Source organism: Pipistrellus kuhlii, unplaced genomic scaffold (assembly GCF_014108245.1).
Source record: "Pipistrellus kuhlii isolate mPipKuh1 unplaced genomic scaffold, mPipKuh1.p scaffold_m20_p_8, whole genome shotgun sequence".
Taxonomy (NCBI): Eukaryota; Metazoa; Chordata; class Mammalia; order Chiroptera; family Vespertilionidae; genus Pipistrellus; species Pipistrellus kuhlii.
Genome location: NW_023425584.1, coordinates 1697942 through 1721167, shown reverse-complemented (window position 1 = coordinate 1721167; position 23226 = coordinate 1697942). Strand labels below are relative to the sequence as shown.

The 23226-nt window shown below is 66.3% G+C and overlaps 1 protein-coding gene across 3 annotated transcripts in view; it reads right to left on the bottom strand.

Annotated features, from left to right (window-relative positions):
- Nucleotides 1–6098: 6098 nt before the first annotated feature.
- The window catches only part of LOC118711549 (Grid2 interacting protein), a 29212-nt gene continuing 12084 nt past the window's right edge, over nucleotides 6099–23226 (bottom strand). The window contains exons 4-22 of one of the 3 annotated variants that reach the window (XM_036424725.2): nucleotides 23086–23171; nucleotides 20739–20808; nucleotides 20180–20274; nucleotides 19769–19949; nucleotides 18787–18941; nucleotides 16957–17100; nucleotides 16657–16754; nucleotides 15915–16032; nucleotides 13990–14339; nucleotides 12303–12725; nucleotides 11785–11872; nucleotides 10799–10876; nucleotides 10203–10399; nucleotides 9315–9470; nucleotides 9087–9173; nucleotides 8199–8328; nucleotides 7986–8104; nucleotides 7013–7177; nucleotides 6099–6752 (exon numbers count right to left, since the gene is read on the bottom strand). In XM_036424725.2, the coding sequence (XP_036280618.1) occupies nucleotides 6681–6752; nucleotides 7013–7177; nucleotides 7986–8104; nucleotides 8199–8328; nucleotides 9087–9173; nucleotides 9315–9470; nucleotides 10203–10399; nucleotides 10799–10876; nucleotides 11785–11872; nucleotides 12303–12725; nucleotides 13990–14339; nucleotides 15915–16032; nucleotides 16657–16754; nucleotides 16957–17100; nucleotides 18787–18941; nucleotides 19769–19949; nucleotides 20180–20274; nucleotides 20739–20808; nucleotides 23086–23171 (2812 nt within the window). In that variant the 3' untranslated portion in view covers nucleotides 6099–6680. Of the gene's footprint in view, nucleotides 6753–7012; nucleotides 7178–7985; nucleotides 8105–8198; nucleotides 8329–9086; nucleotides 9174–9314; nucleotides 9471–10202; nucleotides 10400–10798; nucleotides 10877–11784; nucleotides 11873–12302; nucleotides 12726–13989; nucleotides 14340–15914; nucleotides 16033–16656; nucleotides 16758–16956; nucleotides 17101–18786; nucleotides 18942–19768; nucleotides 19950–20179; nucleotides 20275–20738; nucleotides 20809–23085; nucleotides 23172–23226 lie in introns of all 3 variants that reach the window. The other 2 variants (XM_036424723.2, XM_036424724.2) reach the window with 2 other exon arrangements.

Below are 23226 nucleotides of genomic sequence, written 5' to 3'. Positions count from 1 at the left end.
TGTGTGTGTGAGTGTGTGTGTGTATGAGTGTGTGTGAGTGTGTGTATGTGTGTATGAGTGTGTGTGTGAGTGTGTGTGTGTGTGAGTGTGTGAGTGTGTGTGTGTGTGAGTGTGTGTGTGTGTGAGTGTGTGTGTGTGAGTGTGTGTGTGTGTGTGTATGAGTGTGTGTGTGTGTGTGTGTGTGTGTGTGTGTGAGTGTGTGTGTGTGAGTGTGTGTGTGAGTGAAAAGGGATTCACAGCCACTTTTCATTCTTGGGAATCGATGTGTAGAACAACCTGGGAGGACGATACCAAGTTAAACACGGAAAGGGCCCAAGAACTTAGGCAAAGCTGTCTCTTCACCTCCCCTCCACTTAGGGGTAGAATGTGTTTATCTTTTTTGGTGTGGAAGAGGCTTTCTGGAATTTGAGTGGGTCCGTGGTCTGAGATCCACTCAAATTCCAGAATTTCTTTTTTAGTCCTTATCCAAAGATTTTTTTTCCCATTGAATTTCAGAGAGAGAGTCTAAGGAAGGGAGGAGAAAGGCAAGGAGAGAGAGAAATAGAAACATCAATGATGAGAGAGAATCATTGATTGGCTGCCTCCTGCACACCCCCTACTAGGGATGGAGCCTGAAACCCAGGCACGTCTCTTGACTGGAATTGAACCCGGGACCCTTCAGCCCGCAGGCCAATGCTCTATCCCCTGAGCCAGACCAGCCAGGGCCCATCCATGTTGTGTTTTTTACTTATTTCATCATGAGAGGAGGAAAGAAGGAGCGGAATAAACGGCCGTGTCCTGGCCCTTGTCCCGGAGCGGGAGGGGGGAGGGAGCAGCTGAAACGAGTGGAATTCAGCCCGAACTTGGCGAGGAGACGCAGCTGGTGAGCTAGTTTGCACCGGGAAGGGCAGAGGTCCCCCGAAAAAGGTAAAATCAAGGATCCAGGCAGGAGAAGCTGCCGAGGGGCCAGAGGGGCAGCGGGACTCTGCAGGGTGCCCGAGGACAGGCTGAGCAGCAGTGGGGGGAGGGGGGGCACGGGACTGCGGGAGGTCGGGGGCTTTGGGCTGTGGAGTCTGGATTTTGGACCTGAGCTGAGGCAGCTCTGAGCGCTGGCCGGCGCGGTGCCCGCCAGAGGGGCTCTCGGAGACGGGCCCCCCTCACGCGGGGGCCTGTGTCTTTCCCCGTGAGCCTGCTTCGTGGACCTTCCGGACACATCACAAGCGTCTCCCATGACCTTAACCCCTCCTCACCATCCTAATCGCCATTTAACCTGCCGTCCTAGGACTCCTGCGGAATCCGTTCCTCCGGGCCCCGAGCGTTGGGGCATCCTGGGCGCGTCTATGGACCCCACAAGGACCGGCCCCCTGCCTCCGTGCCTCTCTGCACTTCTGTTTCTGTGGGGTGCATTTCCACGTCTAGCTTTCTCCGGGGGCCCCTCCTCTGGGAGTTTCTGGGGGGTGGCTGAGGGGGTAGCCCTGTGCTTGACGCTGTAGCCAGCTGCCGAGCTCAGAGCCACCACACCTGCCCCCTCCCCCACTTGCCCTGAACCACTTCCCTCCCAACGTGGGACGCCCTTCCCACACCACTCAGGCCACCGCCAGCCCAGAGGGCTCCCCCTTCCGCTCCCTGCCCCGTCCTTCCTGCCCCTGTGGAAACCCTCACACCACCCCACATGGTGACGACCGCACAGTCGCAGTGCTGGCCACTGCTGCGCCTCCGGAACCCAGCCACACCCTCTCCCTGCTCAGAGATCGGGCCACTCTCCAGGTGAGGGGTGGTTCGAACCGCTAGCCAGGCCCTCGCCCCGGCCTGGGGACAGCGCTGGTTTCGGGGTGACTCCAGTTTCCCCCAGAACACTGCGTGGGGCCCGCCTCGGGTGACCCATCGGGGTGACTTTCCCTAACAAAGGGCGCCTCAGAACAAGGCCGCCAGCACCTTCCACCGGCCAGCCGCTGGCCCCAGCACGGCTCCCCGCTAACACTGGAAACAATCAAGCCCCTTTGTGGGGGACACCCCCCCCCACCCGTACCCCGGTGGTATGAACACATCCAGTGAGGCAGACGTGTTATTCCAGGGCCTGCAAACTCCCCGCTGGGCTCCCCCGTCACCGAGGCCTTTTCTTTGGTTCCCATTGAGCACCTTTGTGAAAGCTCTGAATGGGTTGCCAACGTTTCACATAAAAATCTGGGGTTCTGGCCTCCTTTGCGAAAGCCCGAAGCTGGGGCTCCACAAGGTGTGTCTCCCACGTGGGAGTCCAAGGCCGGAGGGACAGCGGGAGGGCTGGGCGTGCCCCCTGCAGCCGGCACAGCTCCCCAGCTCCCGGGCCCAGCCCGCCTGCCCGCGGCCTCTCATCCTTGTCCTGGTGTCCTCACCTTCCCAGGCCGCGTGTCGGCACTGCCTGTCCCGCCTGCAGACTCTCCCTCCGCACGCCTGGTTTAAGGGCCTGGATACGGGTGGCCATGCCGTTTCATGGGAAGGAGGCGGCACTCTCGGTAGCTCCCTTCCCTGACGTCATTGGATTTGATTTAAGGGGCAGTTATTGAGCACTTGTTGTGTGCAAAGTCTAGGAGCAGCTGGGCCCATGGGAAGTCAAGCCGAGGACAGGGTTATTGGGGGGGCAGACAGCTGGCCGCTGGAGCTGGGCGTGGAGGGTTTGCCAAGGGAGGGCAAACAGTGCCGAAAGGCTGTAAGGAGGGCAGTGACGGTAGGGACGCAGCTCTCCCAGCAGCTCCTGTCAGGGGCCGGAGCAGGTCCGGGGTGAAGAGGGAGAAAGCCACACTCCGGCGCTGGAGGTGAGCGGATGGCGAGGACGCAGAGGCAGCCGGTGTAGACGACAGTCTGAACGGTTTGGCTCCGGAGGGGGTACCAGCCAAGACTGCTCTAGAGGGTGTGTGGGGGGGAGTCAGGGTGGAGTGAGTTGAGGCCACTGGTGCACTGAGATTCCTGGGGGTTCGGGGGCAGGAACACAGCAAGCACAGAAATGAGCAGCCGACAAGGCCTGAGCAGCCGGAGGAAGGCGAGGGCAGGAGGGGGAATGAGCGGGTGGGGGAATTTAAAAAAGAGCTATAAGGGCTTATGTCAAAGTCACCAGCACCCATGGGCCTTGGAACATGACTGTTAAAATCTAAAAAGCATAAAAAATATGTAAAGCAAAACAAAGACGATATTTCCACTCAGAGGATGGGCTTTGGATTTAGACAGAGCCGCGAGTTCAACCGGGCAAGTCACATGACCGTCCTGCGGGTCAGACGTTTTATTTGTAAAAGGGGCTAACAAAGCCCACTGCAGAGGGTCCTTGTGGAAGTCGAATGGAATGGGGTCTGTGGAAACACGGAGCACACGGCCGGGCCACCACGGCCGATGGCGGGAGAGACAGGCTGTGACTCCCTTAGCGTGAGGGAGAGACCAGGGAATCCTGGGGCAAAGGCGCTTGCCTTCCCATCACGCTGTTGGTGAGGAGCTGGTGGGGGATAGGGTGCACCTATGGGCTCACCTGTCGGGCTTTGTCCGGACTCAGGTGCAGAGCCACCATGAAATACAGCCCTAGGGAGCCACACGCAGAGTGTCTCACCCATACGATGTGGGCACCCAGCATAGCCTGGCACCCAGCATCGCCTGGCACCCAGCATCACCCTGGCACCCACATTGCCCTGGCACCCAGCATCGCCCTGGCACCCACATCGCCCGGGCACACAGGAGGCAGTCCAAAGGTGTTGGCAAATGCATTTATGGAGGAAGAGGGTTCGCAGAGAACAGGAAAAGGCCCAGTACCTACAGCCACCTGCGGGCGGGTGTGTTCGGCAACACGCTTCGTGTTGCAAGGGACAGGACCCATTCAACCCCGCCTGAGCCAAAACGTTAAAATAAAATTTAGGAATTTACAAATGGAGGTGGGGGGGCGCGCCACGGTTACAAATTGTCCTGGACACGGACAAGTCCAGATCCTGCTTCAGGCATGGCTGGATCCAGGGACAAGGAGGTGTATGGAGCCGTCTCCCTTCTGCTCTCCAGCACTGGCTTCCCACCCAGGCAGGAGCACAGCAGGGGGAGGTGCTGACGACTCCCCCCAGCCTCCCACCCTCTCCGCGCCCAGCAACTCGCCCCCAAGCCTCCCTTTCCAAACGATCTGACTCCAGCATTGAATTGACCCTGAGCCACCGGCCAGAGTCCCGAGACCCTCCTTATCCAGTCGGCATGGCTCCCGGGCATGGCAGTGGGGGAGGGATCATTTCCTAGAGGAACACCGGCCCCCCCCCAGCAGAAGGGACACTGGTTTCCAGGCAGGCACTGGACTGAGTGAGAGTGGAGGGGACGGGCACTCGGGTGACTAGGTAAGTGGGAGCGAGAAGCACGCCACCTGGAGGAGGACACGGACAGAGGGTAACGAGAGCCGGGCTGGGTCCAGCGGGACCGGCCACAGAGGAGGTGGAGGAGGCTGGGGTCTGAGCCAGGGGGGTCCAGCCAGGGGGCATGTGGTGCACAGATGGCAAGAACGGCCCTGATTCTAAGCCACCCGGGGCCCCCTCAGTGCGGCTTCATGGCACCTCTCACACGCATGGACTGTATTTCCCTCTCCCCAGACCCCGGCTGGCTCTGTCACAGTGAGACTGGGGTGCCAGTCCTGAGCTCAGCCACAAGGGGCTTCGGGCTTTGCTTTTCGCCTGGACCCTGCTCCACCCGGTGAACCATCCAGGCCATCTGCCTGGAGGCCCCGTGAAAGCCTCCCGCCGTCCCCGGAAGGCCCCCGGCACAGCACGGGAGCGAACCCTGGAGGGCTCCCCGGGGGCCCCGTCACCGCACACACACTCAGGAGCCCACGGGCCCCGCTCAGAGCAGTTAGTGGCTGCCGAGTTAAGCAACGGAGGCTTTTGTTGTGTTTCGTTTCGTGTTGGTTGATCCTCACCTGAGGATATTTTCCACTGATTTTTAGAGAGAGATGAAGGGAAGGGGAGAGACACAGAGAGAGAAACATGGATGTGAGATGTGAGAGAGAGACATGCCCAGACCAGGGCCGGGGAGCGGCCTGCATCCAAGGTACGGCCCTTTGACCAGGATGGGGCCCGGGAACCTCAGTCCGCAGGCCGAGGCGCTACCCACTGAGCCAACCGGCCAGGGCAGCGGCTGAGCTTCGGGACGGCTTGCTCCACGGCCTGTGTGGCCAGTGGGTGACCGACGGGAGGCGGGTGAGGCCGTGCTCCTGGCCCGGGGCTGCACCCGCCACGTTTCTCAGTCGCAGGGAAGTGCCACACGGGCTCCCGCGCTGCGGGGTCACCCGTGCGTGGCCGGGGGCGTTCCTGATCCCCGAGATCTCCCGTGGGTCCGCACTGGCCCCCCGAGGGAGTGCGCGGATTTCGCACCCCTGGCCGCCTCTGGCTCCGTCCGCCCCGCCCTGGGATCATGCCTTTGGCTTCAGAGTCCTAGGCGGTGGCCACGAGAGGGGAACAGGGAAACGCCACCCACCACGGCCTCAGAGAGGGGCGCGGGGGCTGGCTGGAGCGGGCAGGGGCAGAAATCACAAGGACGGACGGTCCCCGTCTGTGTGGGAGCAGCACGGGCCCTGCGGCCTCCGGGGCGGGAGAGACCGAGGGACGGCCCGGAGCGGGACCAGAGGCCCCGGAGGAGAGGAGGGAGAGAGGCCACAGGGAGCTGCGAGGCCCGGGCCGCCAGCGGGAGCCGGGAGCCCGGGAAGAAGCCAACGCGCCCCCCACGCCCCGGCAGCTCCAGACGAGGGACAACCGGGGCTCCCAGAAGGTCCGGGCCGTGACCCTGCCCCCAGGCCTGCTTTCCGCCCCGACCGGCTCCGGGGCGTCACAGCGCCCTCCGTCAGCCACCGCCTGTGCAGGCGCCACCCGGCCGGCCGGCTCTCCAGCCCTGCCCGTCGCCCGGCCCTGCAAAGGGGCCGCTGCTTCGCATCTGAGTGACGCCCCGTAAGGCCTCAGTGCTGCCGCCCCCGCTGGGCACAGAGGTCTTCCTCACCCAGCCCTTCGCCTCTTCTCGCCTCCTCGCCTCCCTCACCCCCCGCCCGCCCCCAGGCACCAGCCCAGGGAGTTCCCTCCAGCTCCCAAGCCCGGGAGGCTGGGCAGGGGCTCTCCCCGCCGCCTGCCTCTCCGAGCCGCCGAGGCCCGGCTGAGAGGGCCTGCCGGCTCACAGTGTCCCAGGGGTGGGGGGGGGGGGCGTGCTCCAGGGCCTCTGCCGCCCTCTCCGGGGTTCGGGTCCAGGAGGTCTGTGCCCCCGATGATGACCCCCAGGGGCCCATGGGAGCCAAGCCATGGAGGAGCAGACAGCAGAGCCACCCCGGGCCCCGGCCACTCACACGCAGTTCACCTGCCGGCCGCAGCCCCCACCCCCAGTCCCCTGCGTCCTGAGGGTTCGGGCAGGAGCCCTGCTGGCATGCCGGGGGCCGGGGCAGTGAGGTGAGGGGGCCAGCGGGACCTGGGGCACAGCCAGGCTGGGAGCCATGGCGGCCCTCCTGGGGGTCACCTTCCCTGCGAGTTCACGGCGGCCCCTGCCCCCCAGCGCTCAGGGCTGGGGCTCAGCCGGGAGCTGGGGTCCAGCGGAACCCGGACCTTCGCGGTGGCTGGCGGTCAGCGCTGAGGTAGCTGGAGGCGTGGGCTTCGGGGTCCTGGGCAGGAGGGGCTCCGGGTGGGCGAGGCGTAGCGCCCCGTTCCTCTCCAGCAGGCTGAAGGGGCGCCATCGCCCTGTCACCAGGCCAGGGGCGAAGCCATGCCCGAACTGCGCCCACCCTCCCCGGCCTGCAGGTCGCCGAGGGCCCGCTGCGGGAGGAGAGGGGGAGGGTTTGTCAGTGGTTCCGGGAGCCCCAGCTCCTGCCTCCCCAATGTCAGCACCGGAGCAAGCAGAGGCCTACACCCCTCTCTGCCCGGGTGAGTGTGTGTGTGTGTCACTCACCGGGGTGCTCTCCCAACACCCCGCTTCACAGAAGACCCCTCCGAGGGCCGCTGGCCCTGCCCCTCCCTCGGGCCTGCCCCTCCCTTGGCTCACCTCAAACGAAGGCTCACCTCGAAGGAAGGCTCACCTCGAACTTGCTCATGAACTCCGCGAAGATGCCGAAGAAGGCCTCGGAGGTGGTGGCTTTGGAGTCCTCCCCGAAGAAGGCCAGCGCCCGGCCCAGCTCCTCCACCGCCTCGCGCTGCAGCCCGTCCAGCGCCCGCAGCACCGGCTGCGCCGTCTCCAGGAAGGCCTGGCGTCTGCTCAGGAAACTGCCCCAGCCCAGCGCCCCTCCCAGCGGCCCAGACCCAGTGCCCAGTGGGGAGCCGCCCTGTCCTGCCCTGCAGCGCTGCGCCCTGAGCTAGTCCTGGACCCCGCCCGCCCTGTCCAGCGGGGCCTCTCCCTCTGCAGCAGCTCCCGCCCACTGCTCAGAGGCCACCACCCTTTTCCCAGCCCTTCACGGGAGTGGCCCCTGCCCCTCTCCGGGCCTGACCCTCTCTCTCTTTTTCTTTTTTCTTTTTTTTTAAATATATTTTATTGATTTTTACAGAGAGGAAGGCAGAGGGAGAGAGAGTTAGAAAAATCGATGAGAGAGAAACATCGATCAGCTGCCTCCTGCACACCTCCTACTGGGATGTGCCCGCAATCAAGGTCCATGCCCTTGACCGGAATCGAACCCGGGACCCTTCAGTCCGCAGGCCGGCGCTCTATCCACTGAGCCAAACCAGTTAGGGCTCTCTCTCTTTTTCTAAGGCATTTGTCACTCTCTGTGCCCCACAGAGGGAATGGCCCTCTCTCCCGACTGCCTTGCCAGCGCCGGACAAGCCTCTTTCTGGACCTCCTAGCCTGGGTCCTGGCTCTGCTGGGGACCAGGCCCGGGACAAGGCGCAGCCTGGGCCCCGGTGCTGGGCTTCTGAACACCCCGGGACGGCCCTCTCCCAGCAGGACCAGGACCTCTGCGGGAGGCGGTGGTCACCGGAGCTGGAGCCAGCCCCCCCCCCCCGCCGCCCCGCCGACCGCCCTGGGCCCCCTGGGCCCCTGGGCCCTGCCTCGGAGGATACTGTCATGACGGCGGCAAACTTGTCCTCACCGGAGGGGGCCGCGCTCTGGCAGGCAGCCTGGATCTCCCGGATGGTGCCGTGCAGGTCATCCAGGTCGCCGGTCAGAGCCCGCTGGTTCACTGTGGGGAGGGGCAGGGCCTCGTGGGGCCGCCCACCCCTGGCGGCAGAGCCTACCGCCCGCCCGCCCGCCCGCCCGCCCGCCTGCCCGCCTACCTTTGGCCGCCAGGGGCACCGTGGGCAGGTCCTGCGCAAAGCCCAGGAGCTCCGGGAAGTGCTGGCTCAGCGATTTGGCAAGGATGTGCAGGAAGGTGAGCTTCCCGTCCACGGTCTTGGTGGAGTTCAGCTGCAAGAGACCCCCGACGCTCATCCTCCTCAGCCCCCGCCAGACCGCTGACCCCAGGGACCAGCCATGCGTCTCTTAGACTCAGCCCCACCTCGGTCCCTGCCCTCAGCCGGCTCAACACTCACAACCCGGCTGCTGGGTCCCTTCTCCGGGTTTTACTGCCGGGACGCCATAGGCCCCCTGGGAGTCTGGAGGGCCCGGCCAGCTCCCTGAGGCCCGCAGCCCCGGGGAGGGGCAGGCCCCAGGGAGGAACCAGGCCCGCAGCCCCGGGGAGCGGCAGGCCCCAGGCCTCTGTGTCTGGACCGTTGGCCCTTGTCAGCAGACAGAGCCCACACCTCCCTGACTCCACTCCCAGTCTTCCCTCGTGTGGTTTTCTGGAAGCGTCTGTGGCCCCTGAGCCTCAGACATCTAAACCACTGACACCTGCAGGCGGAGTTTTGCTCTTTGGTTAAAGGACAAGGGGCTCCCTGGGGAGAAGTCCCAGGAGCTCGGGGGAAGGCTGGGTGCGCAGCCCGCAGCCCTGGGGCGGGGGTGGCTGCACTGACAGCGTGGGTGCTGCAGGGGCACAGAACCTCCAGGTGGGCGCTCCCCTTCCACTTGGAGTCTTCCCTCCCTGCTCCCCGGCACTCCATAGCTCCAGACCCGGAGGGAGATGGAGGAGCACCCCCCAGCCTTTGCTGCTGTCCTGGGGATGTTCCGTCCTCTGCTCTGCCGCCCCCCCCCCCCCATCCTCAGTGGCAGAGCGTGGCGGGCCTCACCTCGGTGAGGAAGTTGATCTTGAAGCCCGTGGTCTTGTTGGCTCGGGGCTGCCCGTCGTTGAGGTAGTTGCCCATGGCCAACACGAACTGTGGAGAGGCCGGTGGGCGGTGGGCGGGCGGGTACTCCCCCTCCCCCCTGGCCCATCGTGGGAGCCCGGGGCAGAGGGGCAGGCCGGGGGCCAGGCCGGGGGCAGGCCAGGGGGGGGGGGGGCGGGGATGCGGGCTGACCTCCAGGATCTTGGCGAGCTTCCGGCTGTTCCGGAGCTCCAGGGAGGCCTGGCGCAGGCACTCCAGGCTGGCCCGGATCTCCTCCGTCCGCTCCTGCAGGCTGGCCTGGAAGTGCAGGCTGCGCAGGCGCGTTTTGTAGTCCGGAACCGACAGCATCTGCCGCGAAGGCCGGCCTGAATCATGGGTTGGCCAGCACCGCCAGCACCGCCAGCACCGCCAGGAGACCCACCCCCAGTGCAGCCTGGGGCCCCAGCTGCTACCGGGCCAGGGGTTCCCTGAGGAAACTAAGCAGGGCCCCTAAGGGCAGCAGCACCCCATCCAGCTGGATTCCTATGGGACCTGGTTCAGAAAGGTGTGAACTGCTGGTTGCACGGTGACCTATGAACCAGGAGGTCACAGGTAACGGTTGGATTCCCAGTTAGGGCACATGCCCTGGTTTTGGGCTCGATCCCCCCTTGGTGCAGGAGGTAGCCAGTCAACGATTCTCTCTCATCGTTGATGTTTCTCTCTCTCTCCCTTCCTCTCAATAAAGATATATTAGAAAGAAAGAAAGAAAGAAAGAAAGAAAGAAAGAAAGAAAGAAAGAAAGAAAGAAAGCCCTAACTGGTTTGGCTCAGTGGATAGAACATCGGCCTGTAGACTCTAGGGTCCCAGGTTCGATTCCAGCCAAGGGCATGTACCTTGGTTGCGGGCACATCCCCAGTAGGGGGCGTGCAGGAGGCGGCCGATAGGTGTTTCTAACTATCCCTCTCCCTCTCTGTGAAAAATCAGCAAAACACATCTTTTTAAGAGAAGAAGGAAGAAGAGGAAGGTGTGCACTGGCACTCAGGGGCGTGAGCGCGGGGCCCGTGCAGCAGGACGAGGCGACGCCCGCAGCGGCGGCCGCACCTGCAGCACGAACTGGTCGGGTTCGCTGAGCTGCCCGGGTGCCTCGCGGAAGGCCTGGTAGCGCAGCTCCTCGTCGGCGTCGGGCGCGAAGAGCAGCAGCTGCGCCAGGTGCTCGGGCTCCAGCCGCCCCGGCTCCATGGCCATGAGCACCTGGCGCAGCTCGGCCGGGCTCAGCTTCAGGTGCGCCAGCAGGATGGCTGCGGGGGGCGCGGGTGAGGGGGCTGCTGGGGGGGCCCGGGGCTGGGGGGGGCGCGGGTGAGGGGGCTGCGGGGGGGCCCGGGGCTGGGGGGGGGGGGGGCAGGAGCCTGAGAGGCGGAGAGTCCCCTGGGGACGGAGGAGAGAGCCAGGCGGGGTCCCGGGAGAGAGATCTAGGATTGAGCAGGACCTGGCGATGGCGCCGAGAAAGGGAGGGCCTGGAAGCGGGTCAGGGCCCCAGCCAGCAAGAGGGCGGGCCTGAGGGGCGGACCCAGGGCCGCACCCACCCAGGAGGATGTGGGACCTGGGAGGGGCCTCTGCCCGCTGGGTGGCAGGTGTATGGGGGGGGCGGTTACAGCCTAATTTCTGCGTCCCCCCGGGGCCCCGGGCCCCGCCCTCACAGGTGTTGTAGGCCTTCTTGTGGGACAGGATCTCCACCACCTCCTTCTTCCTGAAGGGCTCGGGCCTGGGCGCGGGCTCTGGAGGGACATGGTGGCTGAGGGGGGCGTCCAGGCTGAGGCTGCTCTAAGAGGGCGGGGGGGCACCCCACCAGCCCAGACGCCCCCTCTCCGTGGCCCGGACTCAGCTCTGGGGTCCACAGGCCCCACGCCCGGACTCCCGGGCCCAGCCTAGCACTCAGCATGCATGGCGCCTCCCTCCCGACCTTCCCCCGGCTGGCCGACTGAGCTGCCGGGGAGCGGCACCCCCCTCTGGGCCTTGCAGGTGCCTCCTGGTGGACACGGCCTCTCTCCTCCATCGGGGACCACTGGCCACACGGTGTCCCTGGCTGCCTGCAGACCCCCCACCACCAACTGCAGGGAGGGGCACAGGGAGGCGGGGGAGGGGCCGGGAGGGGCACAGGGAGGCGGGGGAGGGGCTGGGAGGGGCACAGGGAGGCGGGGGAGGGGCTGGGAGGGGCACAGGGAGGCGGGGGAGGGGCTGGGAGGGGCGCAGGGAGGCGGGGGAGGGGCTGGGAGGGGCGCAGGGAGGCGGGGGAGGGGCTGGGAGGGGCACAGGGAGGCGGGGGAGGGGCTGGGAGGGGCACAGGGAGGCGGGGGAGGGGCTGGGAGGGGCGCAGGGAGGCGGGGGAGGGGCCGGGAGGGGCGCTGTGGACGCCTCCTGCAGCCTCATCCGGCTGTGCCTGAGGTCACCAGCCCCTGGGCTTCCGAATCAGGAAGGCACAGTCCCGGGCTGGCTCTGCCGTGAGGGAGCAGGGCGTCTGCGCGCAGTTACTGTGCCATCGGGGCCAGCTGACAGCCCCCGTTTGGAGGCCTGAACTCAGGGACACAGTGAGCGGATGGCCGTCCGGGCAGCCCCCCGGGGCCCTGAGCCCTGGGCTGTCCCAGCGGCCCCGGGATGGGGGACCCCAGGGCCCTCGGCCACTCACTGGCCGGCTTCTGGGTGCCGAAGTGGAGCTCCAGGTCGAGGTACTTCACCATGTCACTCAGCTTGTCGTAGTCAGAGTCCTCCCCCAGCTGCAAGGGACCGGCGCACAGTGAGGAGAGCCTGGCAGCTGGGCTGAGCCCCCCCATCCCCAAGGAGAGCCCCCGTCAGGCTGGCGCTGGGCGGCCTGCAGAGAAGCCACATCCCGGCTCTCAGGTGGGGAGCCGCTCCCGTGGTGGCCAATCACTCCCACGCCTGGGAACACCTCCACCCCCGGCCCCCCACCTCCCACCCCCCGCAGAGGCCAGCCCTGGGTGGGGCGGGCAGCAGGGGCTGCAAAGGGGCCGGAGCCGCCCAGGGGCCTTCGAGGGGCCCTTTGCAGGGAGTGAGCTGCCCCCCCGTGTTCCCGACTGGGGAAAGGGAGGCAGGGAAATGCCAGGGGCTAGACACGGGACAGGGCCTGTCCTCGATGCTGCTGGCCAACCCCCCCCCCCCCGGGGCCCGGGGCCTCCGGCCGCCCACCTGGCCCCAGATGGTGCCCTCCGAGTTCTCCACCTGCTCCCAGCGGAGGCGCTTGACGCTCATGTGGCTGGTCCCACCGCGGCGGTGGGCCAGGCCCCCGGACAGCGTGGGGGGGGCGCAGGGCACGGGCGGGGGCAGGGGCGGCGGGGGCGGGGGCGGGACCGGGTGGCCAAGTGGGGTGAGGGGCTTGGCTAGAGTCTGGGGGGCACCCCGGGGACCGTCCGGGGCGCGGGCGCTGGGCTTGGGGTCGTGGAAGGGCAGGGGCGGCGGGGGCGGCGGGGGGCTGAGCGGGGGCGGGGGGATGTGGTCGGACATGGAGGAGTAGGTGAGGGAGCTGCCCTCCTCGCTGCTGCTGACGCACTCGCTGGCGCTGCTCCGCTCGTTGGTGACAAAGCTGCCCTGGTCATCCTCGTGGAAGCTCATCTGCCGGGGACAGAGCAGGGGGCGGCCGGGCTGGGCCAGGGGCTGGGCTGGGGAAGCCGGAGGCGGAGGGAGGGCGGGGGGAGCCCAGCACAGGAGGAGGTGACCTGAGCCCAGGTCTGTGTGGCCTCGGGCAGGTACTGAGTGTCATACTTGAGTCCAATGTGGTTCGGCCCTCACCGGTGTGGCCCAGTGGCCCCGGGTTCAATTCATCAGGGCAACACCCGGGGGTGCGGGCTCGATTCCCAGTAGGAGGTGTGCAGGAGGCAGCGGGTCAATGATTCTCTCATCTTTTATGTTCTCTCTCTCTCTCCCTCTCCATTCCTCCCGGAAATCAATTAAAATGCATTTAAAAAAATATATATCTTTATTGATTTTTACAAGAGAGGAAGAGAGAGGGATAGAGAGTTAGAAACATCGATGAGAATCATCGACCAGCTGCCTCTTGCACACCCCCTACTGGGAATGTGCCCACAACCAAGGTACATGCCCTTGACTGGAATCGAACCTGGGACCTTTCAGCTGACACTCTATCCACTGAGCCAAACTGGTTTCGGCTTTATTGATTTTTTTTTTTACTGAGAGGAAGGGAGAGGGATAGAGAGTTAGAAACATTGATCAGCTGTCTCCTGCAAAACCCCCCACTGAGGATGTGCCTGCAACTAAGGCACATGCCCTTGACCGGAATCGAACCTGGGACCTTTCAGCTGACACTCTATCCTAGGGGTGTCGAACTCAATCAGAGAAGGGGCCAAAATCTAAAATCCAGCCTAAATCGCGGGCCGAATGGTTTATTGAACAGTCATAAACTGTCATTGTGATGGAAACGCAGTGGAGTGCAGTGATGACAGCGCGGTTCGGGCCACATTGCAAGGCCTGGCGGGACGGATTTGGCCCGCGGGCCTTGTGTTTGACACATGTGCTCTATCCACTGAGCCAAACTGGTTTCGGCTTTATTGATTTTTTTTTTTTTTACTGAGAGGAAGGGAGAGGGATAGAGAGTTAGAAACATTGATCAGCTGTCTCCTGCAAAACCCCCCACTGAGGATGTGCCTGCAACCAAGGCACATGCCCTTGACCGGAATCGAATCTGGGACCTTTCAGTCTGCAGGCTGATGCTCTATCCACTGAGCCACACCGCTTCAGCTAATTTGCATTTTTTAAAGAGTGTCCAGCTCTAGCCAGGGAGCAGGGTGGCTTGGGCCAGGCCTCAGGGACACTGCCCGCCGTGGAGACACCCGTCACACACACACACACACCAGCTCACCTCCTCGTAGTCGTTCTCGGGGCTCAGGAAGTCATCCACCAGGGTGACCCGCGGGCCCAGCTGCTCGCTCAGGGCGTCCAGGAAGCGGTCGGTGTCGCGGCTCCGCGGGGGCCGGGAGAAGGTGAAGCGCTTCCTGCGGCCGGGCTGGCGGCCGGGGGCCGGGCTTGGGGGGCTGTCCGGGGGGCCGGGCCCGGGCTCTGGGGAGGGCGCCCTGCTGCTGTCCAGGCTGGCGTAGGGGTGGGACTCGGAGCTGCTGGGGGAGGCCGGGCCCTCGGAGCACAGCGGGTAGTAGCAGGGGGAGGGCCGTAGCCGCTCGCTGGGCCAGGAGACGCCGGGCAGGGTCCTGGGCCCTGGGGGGGGGGGGGCGCATGAGGACCCGCCCTGGGGTCAGGGCCTGGGCTCCAGGTGTGGGCTGGCGGGGAGGGCCGGGCGGGGTGGCTGTGCTGGCGGGGAGGGCCGGGCGGGGTGGCTGTGCTGGAGGGGAGGGCCCGGGGTGGGGTGGCTGTGCGTCCCCGGGCACCTTCCTTCCCTCTCTGGACGCGGCACCGGGAAACGGGGCACCCTGCTCCCCATGCTCTTCCCGAGGTGGCCACAGGTTCAAGGTGGGGCACCGCCTAGGACCGGCCAGACCCAGTGCATCCTGGGAGCGACACCGGGGTCCCGCCCGGGCCCCGGCACACAGCTCCGAGGGCCAAGGAGCCTTCGCCAGGCTCCGGACCCAGCGTCATGGGCACCTCGCTGCCAGGAGCATCGCCAGGGGTCCTGCCTTCTGGACTTCAGCGGTGTCATCGTGTGTGTGTGTGTGTGTGTGTGTGTGTGTGTGGTGTGTATGTCTATCTGTGTGTGTTTCTATGTGTGTGTGTGTCTATCTGTGTGTGTTTCTGTGTGTGTGTGTGTGTGTGTGTGGTATGTGTGTGTGTGTGTATGTCTATCTCTGTGTGTTTCTATGTGTGTGTGTGTGTGTGTGTGTGTATCTCTGTGTGTGTGTCTGTGGTGTGTATGTGTGCCTGTGTGTGTGTATCTGTGTGTGTGTATGTGTGTGTGTGTGTGTGTGTGTGTGGTGTGTGTGTCTATGTGTGTGTGTATATCTGTGTGTGTGTGTCTGTGGTGTGTATGTGTGTGTGTGTGTGGTGTGTGTGTGGTGTGTATGTCTATCTGTGTGTGTTTCTATGTGTGTGTGTATGTGTGTGTGTGGTGTGTGTGTGCTATGTGTGCGTGTGTGTGTGGTGTGTGTGTGTCTATGTGTGTGTGTGTATCTCTGTGTGTATGTGTCTGTGGTGTGTGCGTGCATGTGTGTCTATGTGTGTGTATCTGTGTGTGTGTCTATGTGTGCATGTATGTGTATGTGTGGTGTGGTGTGGTGTGTGTGCGTGTGTGTGTGTGGTGTGTGTGTCTATGTGTGTGTGTATCTGTGTGTGTGTGTCTGTGGTATGTATGTGTGCTTATGTGTGTGTATCTGTGTGTGTGTCTATGTGTGCGTGTGCGTGTGTGTATCTCTGTGTGTGTGTCTGTGGTGTGTCTGTGTGCCTATGTGTGTGTATCTGTGTGTGTGTCTATGTGTGCGTGTGTGTGTGCGTGTGTGTGTGTGTCCTGAGAGCATCCGCCCTCCCAGCTGTGCTGCTCACAGAGCCAGGCCCGCACTGAGAGGTTCACCCACAGCCAATACCGCCGGGGGGTCCTTGGGGGCAGCCCTCCCTCTGCTTTTCTAGATCCACAGCCGGGGTGAGGCTCAGAGGGGACACGCAGGGACAGAGACAACCCTGACCTTGGTGGCCCCTCGCCATGGAGGCTGCTGCGGCCCCAGAACACAAGCTCATGGCCATGGAGCAAGGGGGGGGCTCCAGAGGGGGCCTCAGGCGGCCAGCGCCCAGCCAGCGGGCGGGGAGAGTCGGTGCTGCCCTCGGAGCCGGCGGCCGAGCGCCCACCTGCGGTGCCTGCCGGGCTGGGTGCCGGGGGCGAGGCCCGGGACCGGGACGTGGACCCCCTCCTGCCCGAGAAGCTGCTGCTCAGCCTGGACTCCAGCTCCGCGTACACGGCCGACATCTGCAGAGAGAGGAGGCGGGAGAGTCCAGCGCCCCCTGCCCCCGGGGGCCCTAATGTGGCCTCGCAGGCCAGGCGGGGGTGTCTGAGAAGCAGGGATCTGCCTGGCCGGCGAGGCTCAGGGGCTGAGCGTCGACCTAGGAACCAGGAGGTCACGGTTCCATCCCCGGTCAGGACACAGGCCCAGGTTGAGGGCTCCGTCCTCCTGCAGGAGGCAGCCGATCAATGGTTCTCTCTCATCAATGACATCGCCAACTCTTTCTCCCTCTCCCTTCCTCTCTGAAATCAACAAAAATCTATTTTAAAAAGAGTAAGAGCCCTGGCTGGCTTAGCTCAATGGATAGAGCATCAGCCTGCGGACTGAAGGGCCCCGGGTTTGATTCTGGTCAAGGGCACATGCCTGGGTTGGGGGCTCGATTCCCAGTAGGGGACGTGCAAGAGGCAGCTGATCAATGATTCCCTCTCATCATTGACGTTTCTGTCTCTCTCGCCCCTTCTCCCTTCCTCTCTGAAATCAATAAAAATGTATTTTATAACAAATAATAAATAATAAAAAGTGAAAAAAGAAGAAGAAACAGGCACCTGCCCAGCCCACCACCGACACCACCAGGGGCACCGAGGTCTCACCATCTTGGGGTTGGGGGTCTCCGGGAGGGATGTGCCATCGCCTGCCTGGCGCTCGCCGGGGATCGGAGGAAGAGGCACCTCAGTGCAGTCACCGGGGCCTGCTGGGAGCCGGGGGGAGGGGCGGGGGGGCACAGAGTCAGGCACCAGGCGGGCCCAGGGGGCCCGGGAGAAGGAACCCGCTAGCCCACAGCCAGGAGGCCGCCGCTCAGCCTGGCTCCCGGGCCTCTCCCTCTGCAGGCGGGGAAGCAGCCCCGGCCGCCCTCGAACCCTCTCCTGCTGCTGGGTCTGGCCCGGGCCTACCGCAGGCGAGGCCGGCCTCCAGGCCCTGGGCGCGCAGGCTGCGGCGGCACACGGAGGAGGCCCGCAGGGAGCTCCGCCGCTGGGGCACCGGCTCCGGCTCCGGCTCCGGCTCCGGCTCCGGCTCCGGCTCCGGCTCCGTCTCCGCTGTGGGACACGAAGGGGAGATGGGCCCGCCCTCAGCCAGGGAGCCGCCAGACCCAGGGAGGGGAAGGCAGCCGATCCATCGGTGCCCGGCCGTGCCTGGCTCTGGCCAGCTGCCGAGGGGAGGCCCGGGGTGAGAGAGCGGTGCCAGGGCAGGGGCGCCAGCCTGAGAATGGAGGGGGAGGTGACACGGGGTCTCACCTCCCAGCACTGCTGCCCTCGGGGCTGATGGGGCGGAAAGGAAGGTCCCGGGTCCAGGCAGACGTGTGAGGCACCTGCACCCCGTTTCTTGCTAAAACCCGGGCCCTCCCCCTGCCCACTGGGGGTCCGTGGGAATAGGGCTGGTGGGCACGCGAGGGCCAGCACATGGGCCTGCAGGCTGGCCCGGCAGGGGCAGAGCGGCGAGGACACAGGCCCCGGGTTTGGATGCCGTGGCCGGAACGAAGACGGGCATGGCCTCGTGGGCTCAGGGCACCGGCGTCTGTGCCCAGCCAGGTGCGGCCCCGCTCACGCCCACAATCTGAGTCTGCCAACAGCGGCCACACGAGCCTCTCACCGGGTGACACACTTCCTGAGGTGCCACACACCGCCGAGACCCCGGTGGCGAGCTTGGGGGGCGTCTATAGCTGCATTTGCTCCTAAAAGCCGGGAGGGTACATCCGGGTGGCCAAGCATGGAACCAGCTGGGTGTGCTGGGTATGAGCATGGCATGTGGGCACGTGTGTGTGAGGGGCCTCGGGCCTCTGGAGCGCCTGGCAGGTGAGAACAGGTGTCTGGGTGGGGAGGGCTGCTCACATGGTGGGGAGGGGGGGCGGGGCAGGGGCGGGGCGGGCTGCTCACCTGGTGGGCAGGGGGCGGGGCGGGGCTGGGGGCGGGCCGCTCACCTGGTGGGCAGGGGGCGGGGCCAGGGGTGAGAGCCGCTCACCTGGTGGGCAGGGGGCGGGGCCAGGGGTGAGAGCCGCTCACCTGGTGGGCAGGGGGCGGGCTGGGGTGAGGGCTGCTCACCTGGTGGGCAGGGGGCAGGGCGGGCCGCTCACCTGGTGGGATGGGGGCGGGGCCAGGGGTGAGGGCCGCTCACCTGTGGGACTGGGAGCAGGGTGGGCTGGGGGGCGGGCTGCTCACCTGGTGGGCAGGGGGCGGGGCCAGGGGTGAGGGCCGCTCACCTGGTGGGCAGGGGGCGGGGCGGGCTGGGGGCAGGCCGCTCACCTGGGGGTCGGGGGCGGGGCAGGGGCGGGCCGCTCACCTGGTGGGCAGGGGGCGGGGCCAGGGGTGAGGGCTGCTCACCTGGTGGGACGGGGGCGGGGCCAGGGGTGAGGGCCGCTCACCTGGTGGGCAGGGGGCGGGGCGGGCGGGGGGAAGGCTGCTCACCTGGTGGGCAGGGGGCGGGGCGGGCTGGGGGCGGGCCGCTCACCTGGGGGACGGGGGCGGGGCCAGGGGTGAGGGCCGCTCACCTGGGGGACGGGGCGGGGCGGGCTGGGGGCGGGCCGCTCACCTGGTGGGCAGGGGGCGGGGCTGGGGTGAGGGCTGCTCACCTGGTGGGCAGGGGGCGGGGCTGGGGTGAGGGCTGCTCACCTGGTGGGGCAGGGGGCGGGGCTGGGGGCGGGCCGCTCACCTGGGGGGCGGGGGGCGGGGCGGGCTGGGGGTGGCCGCTCACCTGGGGGATGGGGCGGGGCGGGGGCGGGCCCTCACCGGTCATGGCGCTGTAGCCCAGGAAGCAGGCGATCTTCTCGTGGCACAGCTCCTGCTCCTGGTAGGTGAGCAGCTGGTAGACGAACTGCCAGAGTGCCTGCTTGGCGGGCGTGTCCAGCACGGGGTAGATGTCCACGATGAGGGTGTCGATGTTCCTGGGGGAGGGCAGCAGCCGGGGTTCGCCATCAGGGCCTCCCCTTAGGGAATGGGGGGACGGGCAAGGGGGCCCTTCCAGGCCCTGCCCCCCGCCCCCCCCCCAGAGAGGACAGACCGCCCAGACTCAGATCCTGCCTCCACCAGGAACCAGCCAAGCGACCTTTCTCAAGGTACTTAACCCTCTGTGCCTCAGTCACTCTCTGTGACACGGGGAAAAGAATGACATCGCAGGGCTCGTGTCCCCGGGGAGCTGTGCACATTTGACATTTATCCTCGGAGAGGACATGGCTGCAGGCTGAGGCGTTCGTTTGTTTACTCAGTGTGACAGGCCGTGCCGACTGCTTCCCGGAGCTCTGCCCCCCTCACCGGGCGGTGCCGAACGGCTCCGTCCGCGGGTCCTCGCCAACATGCGGCCCCACCCAGCTTCCTATTTAGCTCATCTTTCTGGCCATCAAGTCACATCTTGTTTGGTTTATTTTATTTTATTTCATTTTAAAAATATATATTTTATTGATTTTTTACAGAGAGGAAGGGAGAGGGATAGAGAGTTAGAAACATCGATGAGAGAGAATCATCGATCAGCTGCCTCCTGCACCCCCCCCACTGGGGATGTGCCCGCAACCAAGGCACATGCCCTTGCCCGGAATCGAACCCGGGACCTCTCAGTCCGCAGGCAGGCGCTCTATCCCCTGAGCCACACCGGTTTCGGCTGGGTTTTATTTTAAAATACTTTTTTTTTCGGAGAGGGAGAGAGAGATGGAAACATCGGTGGGCCCCGATGGAGAGTCTGGGCGGGTGTGGGCCCCGGGCAGGTCTCCCCGGCCACCTGTGCTGGAAGAAGCTCTCCAGGGCCCGGCAGACGCCGTAGCGCTCGGCGGGCGTGAGCAGGCGCTCCAGCTGCTGGCTGAAGGTCCGGCCCTGCACGCGGATGCTGGCCGGCAGGATGTCCGCCACCCACTGCAGCGAGCTGAGCGCCGCCGCCGGGCTGGAATCCAGAGAGTCCGAGTCTGCGGGTCACAGGCAGGAGGGGCCAGGTGACCCGGGTCCCCAGGCCAGGGACCCCCGACTGGGGCGGCCGTGGGCACCAGGATTGGGACGCACAGCTGCAGCCGCCGCTGGGGGTGGAGGGAGAGCTGGGCAGGGGCCCCGAGATGGTCCCACTGGGTTCCACAGCACCGGGGGGCCTGGGGGATAAGCAGAGGGGGCCCCTCGGGTCTCTGTGGAGTGGGGGTCTCACCGCTGGGGAACGGGACGAGCCCCTCCTCCACCACCAGCGTGGGCATCGCGCCACTGCCCTGCAGCATGGACACCACCTTGTCATGGGAGCAGTTCCTGCCGAGAGAGGTGGCCCGGGAGGGCCTGGCCAGTGAGCCCCGTCCAGGCCGCCCCGACACCCCCTTCCCCCTCTCCCGGTCCTGCCTGCCGAGGCCACACAACACGTCGCCAGCAGGGCCAAAGCCAGAGCCGGGCACAGCCTCTCTGCCAGTTCACCTCTGCGGGAGCAGCTCCAGGGCACAGAGGGCTGGCACCTGCCTCTCCCCCCGCCCCCCGGCCCGCAGGGCTCCCCCTACAGGCAAGGCTGTCAGTGCTGTGCCCTGCGTGGGGCTGGGTTGGAAGGATGCTCTGTTGTCCTAGAGAGGGCAGGAGAATAGATTCGGGAGGTCTCCTGGGATGAGGGACAGACCCTGGGACCCGCTGGGCAGAGGAGATCAGGACCAGGGCTGGGGGTCCCGAGAGGCAGCAGTTTTGGGGGACAGTTCCCCGCCAAAGCTCTGGTGTCCCCAGCGGCCTCTGACCTCATGTCCAGTCCGTTGAGGAAGAGGATCCGGTCGCCCGACCTGAGGGCGGCATTGTCCGCCGGGCTCCCTGGAGGCAGGCAGAGAGGACCCGCCGGTCAGCGGGGCAGCCGGGCCTGCCTCCCGGCGAGGACTGCCCGGGGTGCCCGCATTAGACGGCTCAGGCCCCGCGCCTCTGCCTGCGGCTCTGGCCGGCAGTGGGTCTGGGCGGGCGGGGCGCTGGGGCGGCCGCTCAGCCCGGAGCTGTTGGCCAGGAGCTGAAACAAAGATCTGGGAGCAGCATTTCTGCGGTGTCTGCGCCCCCAGAGCACCCCACTCCAGACAGCTCTGTCCCCTCTGACACAGGAAGGCTCCTCCTGCCGCTGTCACCGGGGGAAGTGTGCCCCCTGGCGGCGGCTGGGCAGAGCAGCGCACCTGAGTGTTAACTGTGGGAGAGGCAGAGGGGAGTGAGGGTGGCAGGGAGAGGGGTGGGGGTGGCAGGGAGGGGGGTGGGGTGGCAGGGAGAGGGGTGGGGGTGGCAGGGAGGGGGGTGGGGGTGGCAGAGAGGGGAGTGAGGGTGGCAGGGAGGGGAGTGAGGGTGGCAGGGATGGGGGTGAGGGTGGCAGGGAGGGGGGTGGGGGTGGCAGGGAGGGGAGTGAGGGTGGCAGGGAGGGGGAGTGAGGGTGGCAGGGAGGGGGGTGGGGGTGGCAGGGAGGGGGGGGGGGGGGCAGGGAGGGGGAGTGGGGGTGGCAGGGAGGGGGAGTGGGGGTGGCAGGGAGGGGGGTGGGGGTGGAGAGATAGAGGGGAGTGAGGGTGGCAGGAGGGGTGTCGGTGGGGGTGGCCGGGAGGGGGGTGGGGGTGGCAGGGAGTGGGGGTGAGGGTGGCAGGGAGGGGGAGTGGGGGGTGGCAGGGAGGGGGGAGGGGGGGTGGCAGGGAGGGAGGTGTGGGGGGTGGCAGGGAGAGGGGGTGGGGGTGGCAGGGAGGGGGGTGGGGGTGGCAGGGAGGGGGGTGGGGGTGGCAGGAGGGGGGTGGGGGTGGCAGGGAGGGGGTGGGGGTGGCAGAGAGGGGGGTGAGGGTGTGGCAGGCGGGGAGGGTGAGGGTGGCAGGGAGGGGGTGAGGGTGGCAGGGAGGGGAGGTGAGGGTGGCAGGGAGGGGGGTGAGGTGGCGGCAGGGAGGGGGTGGGGGGTGGCAGGGAGGGGGTGGGGTGGCAGGGAGGGGGTGGGGGTGGCAGGGAGGGGGGGGGGGTGGCAGGGAGGGGGGTGGGGGTGGCAGGGAGGGGGGTGGGGTGGCAGGGAGGGGGGTGGGGGTGGCAGGGAGGGGGAGTGGGGGTGGCAGGGAGGGGGAGTGGGGTGGCAGGGAGGGGGGGGTGGGGGTGGCAGGGAGGGGGGTGGGGGGGTGGCAGGGAGGGGGAGTGGGGGTGGCAGGGAGGGGGGGTGGGGGTGGCAGGGAGGGGGAGTGGGGGTGGCAGGGCGGGGGGGTGGGGGTGGCAGGGAGGGGGGTGGGGGTGGCAGGGAGGGGGGTGAGGGGGGTGGCAGGGGAGTGGGGGTGGGGGTGGAGGGGAGGGGGAGTGGGGGTGGCAGGGAGGGGGGTGGGGGTGGCAGGGAGGGGGACTGGGGTGGCATAGGCGGGAGAGACACATCCAAAGAGGAGAGACCACTCGTTTCCAGAGGACGCTCCCCAGAGAGTCCCTTCGGACCTCGTCCCAACAGAATGTTAACGACAGGGGCACCCAAATCCGAGGTGGAGACCGGGCCACATCAGCCGCCAGGGTTAGGCCTGAGCATCCCGTGGCTGGCATCACGCTCTCCCCTCGCCCCGGGCAGTGCGCCCACGTGAGAGGCGGGAGGCACCGCACTCTGGTGCTGGGAGGGGACCCAGCCCCGGGGGTGGGACAGGGAGGGGCTGCCTTGGCCAGACATGGGTGTCCCCCCCCCCTCCCCGGAGGATGAGAAGGAGGGATTCCTGCTCTGCCTTCTTCAAGATGCTGCCATTCCAGGAGCAAGAAGGCAGGCTGGGCGGGGGGAGGTGGGGGTGACGGCAGAGGCCTGGCGATGCCCTTTCACGGTGAAGGTGGGCCCTGCACAGGGAGTAAGGTCTGGGGCAGCCCGGCCTGGCTACCTGGCCAGGGAGTGCCCAGCCCTCCAGGTGGGCACAGGAAGGTCTGGGTGGAGAGCTTGTTTCACGTGGCTCAGGGTGACCCTGAACTTGGCTCGGCAGATGGATGATTTGGCTGCTGGCTGCCCTGTGCGCTCGCTTGGAGGACACAGGCTGCATGAGGTGGGTACGGGAGGGGGGCGGGGGGAGTCGGGGTGCTGAGCGGCAGCCCGATGGGACCCTTGCCCATCCTGGACACCCCGCCACCCCTCACCAGGCAGGACGGACTCGATCCACACAGGCCCGTGGCCGCGCAGCGTGAAGCCGAAGCTCTTGTTGCCCTTGTAGACGCGGACCGTCCTGGGGAGGAAGAGGGGTGGGGGGTGGCGTGGGGTGGGGATGGGGTGGGGCGGGA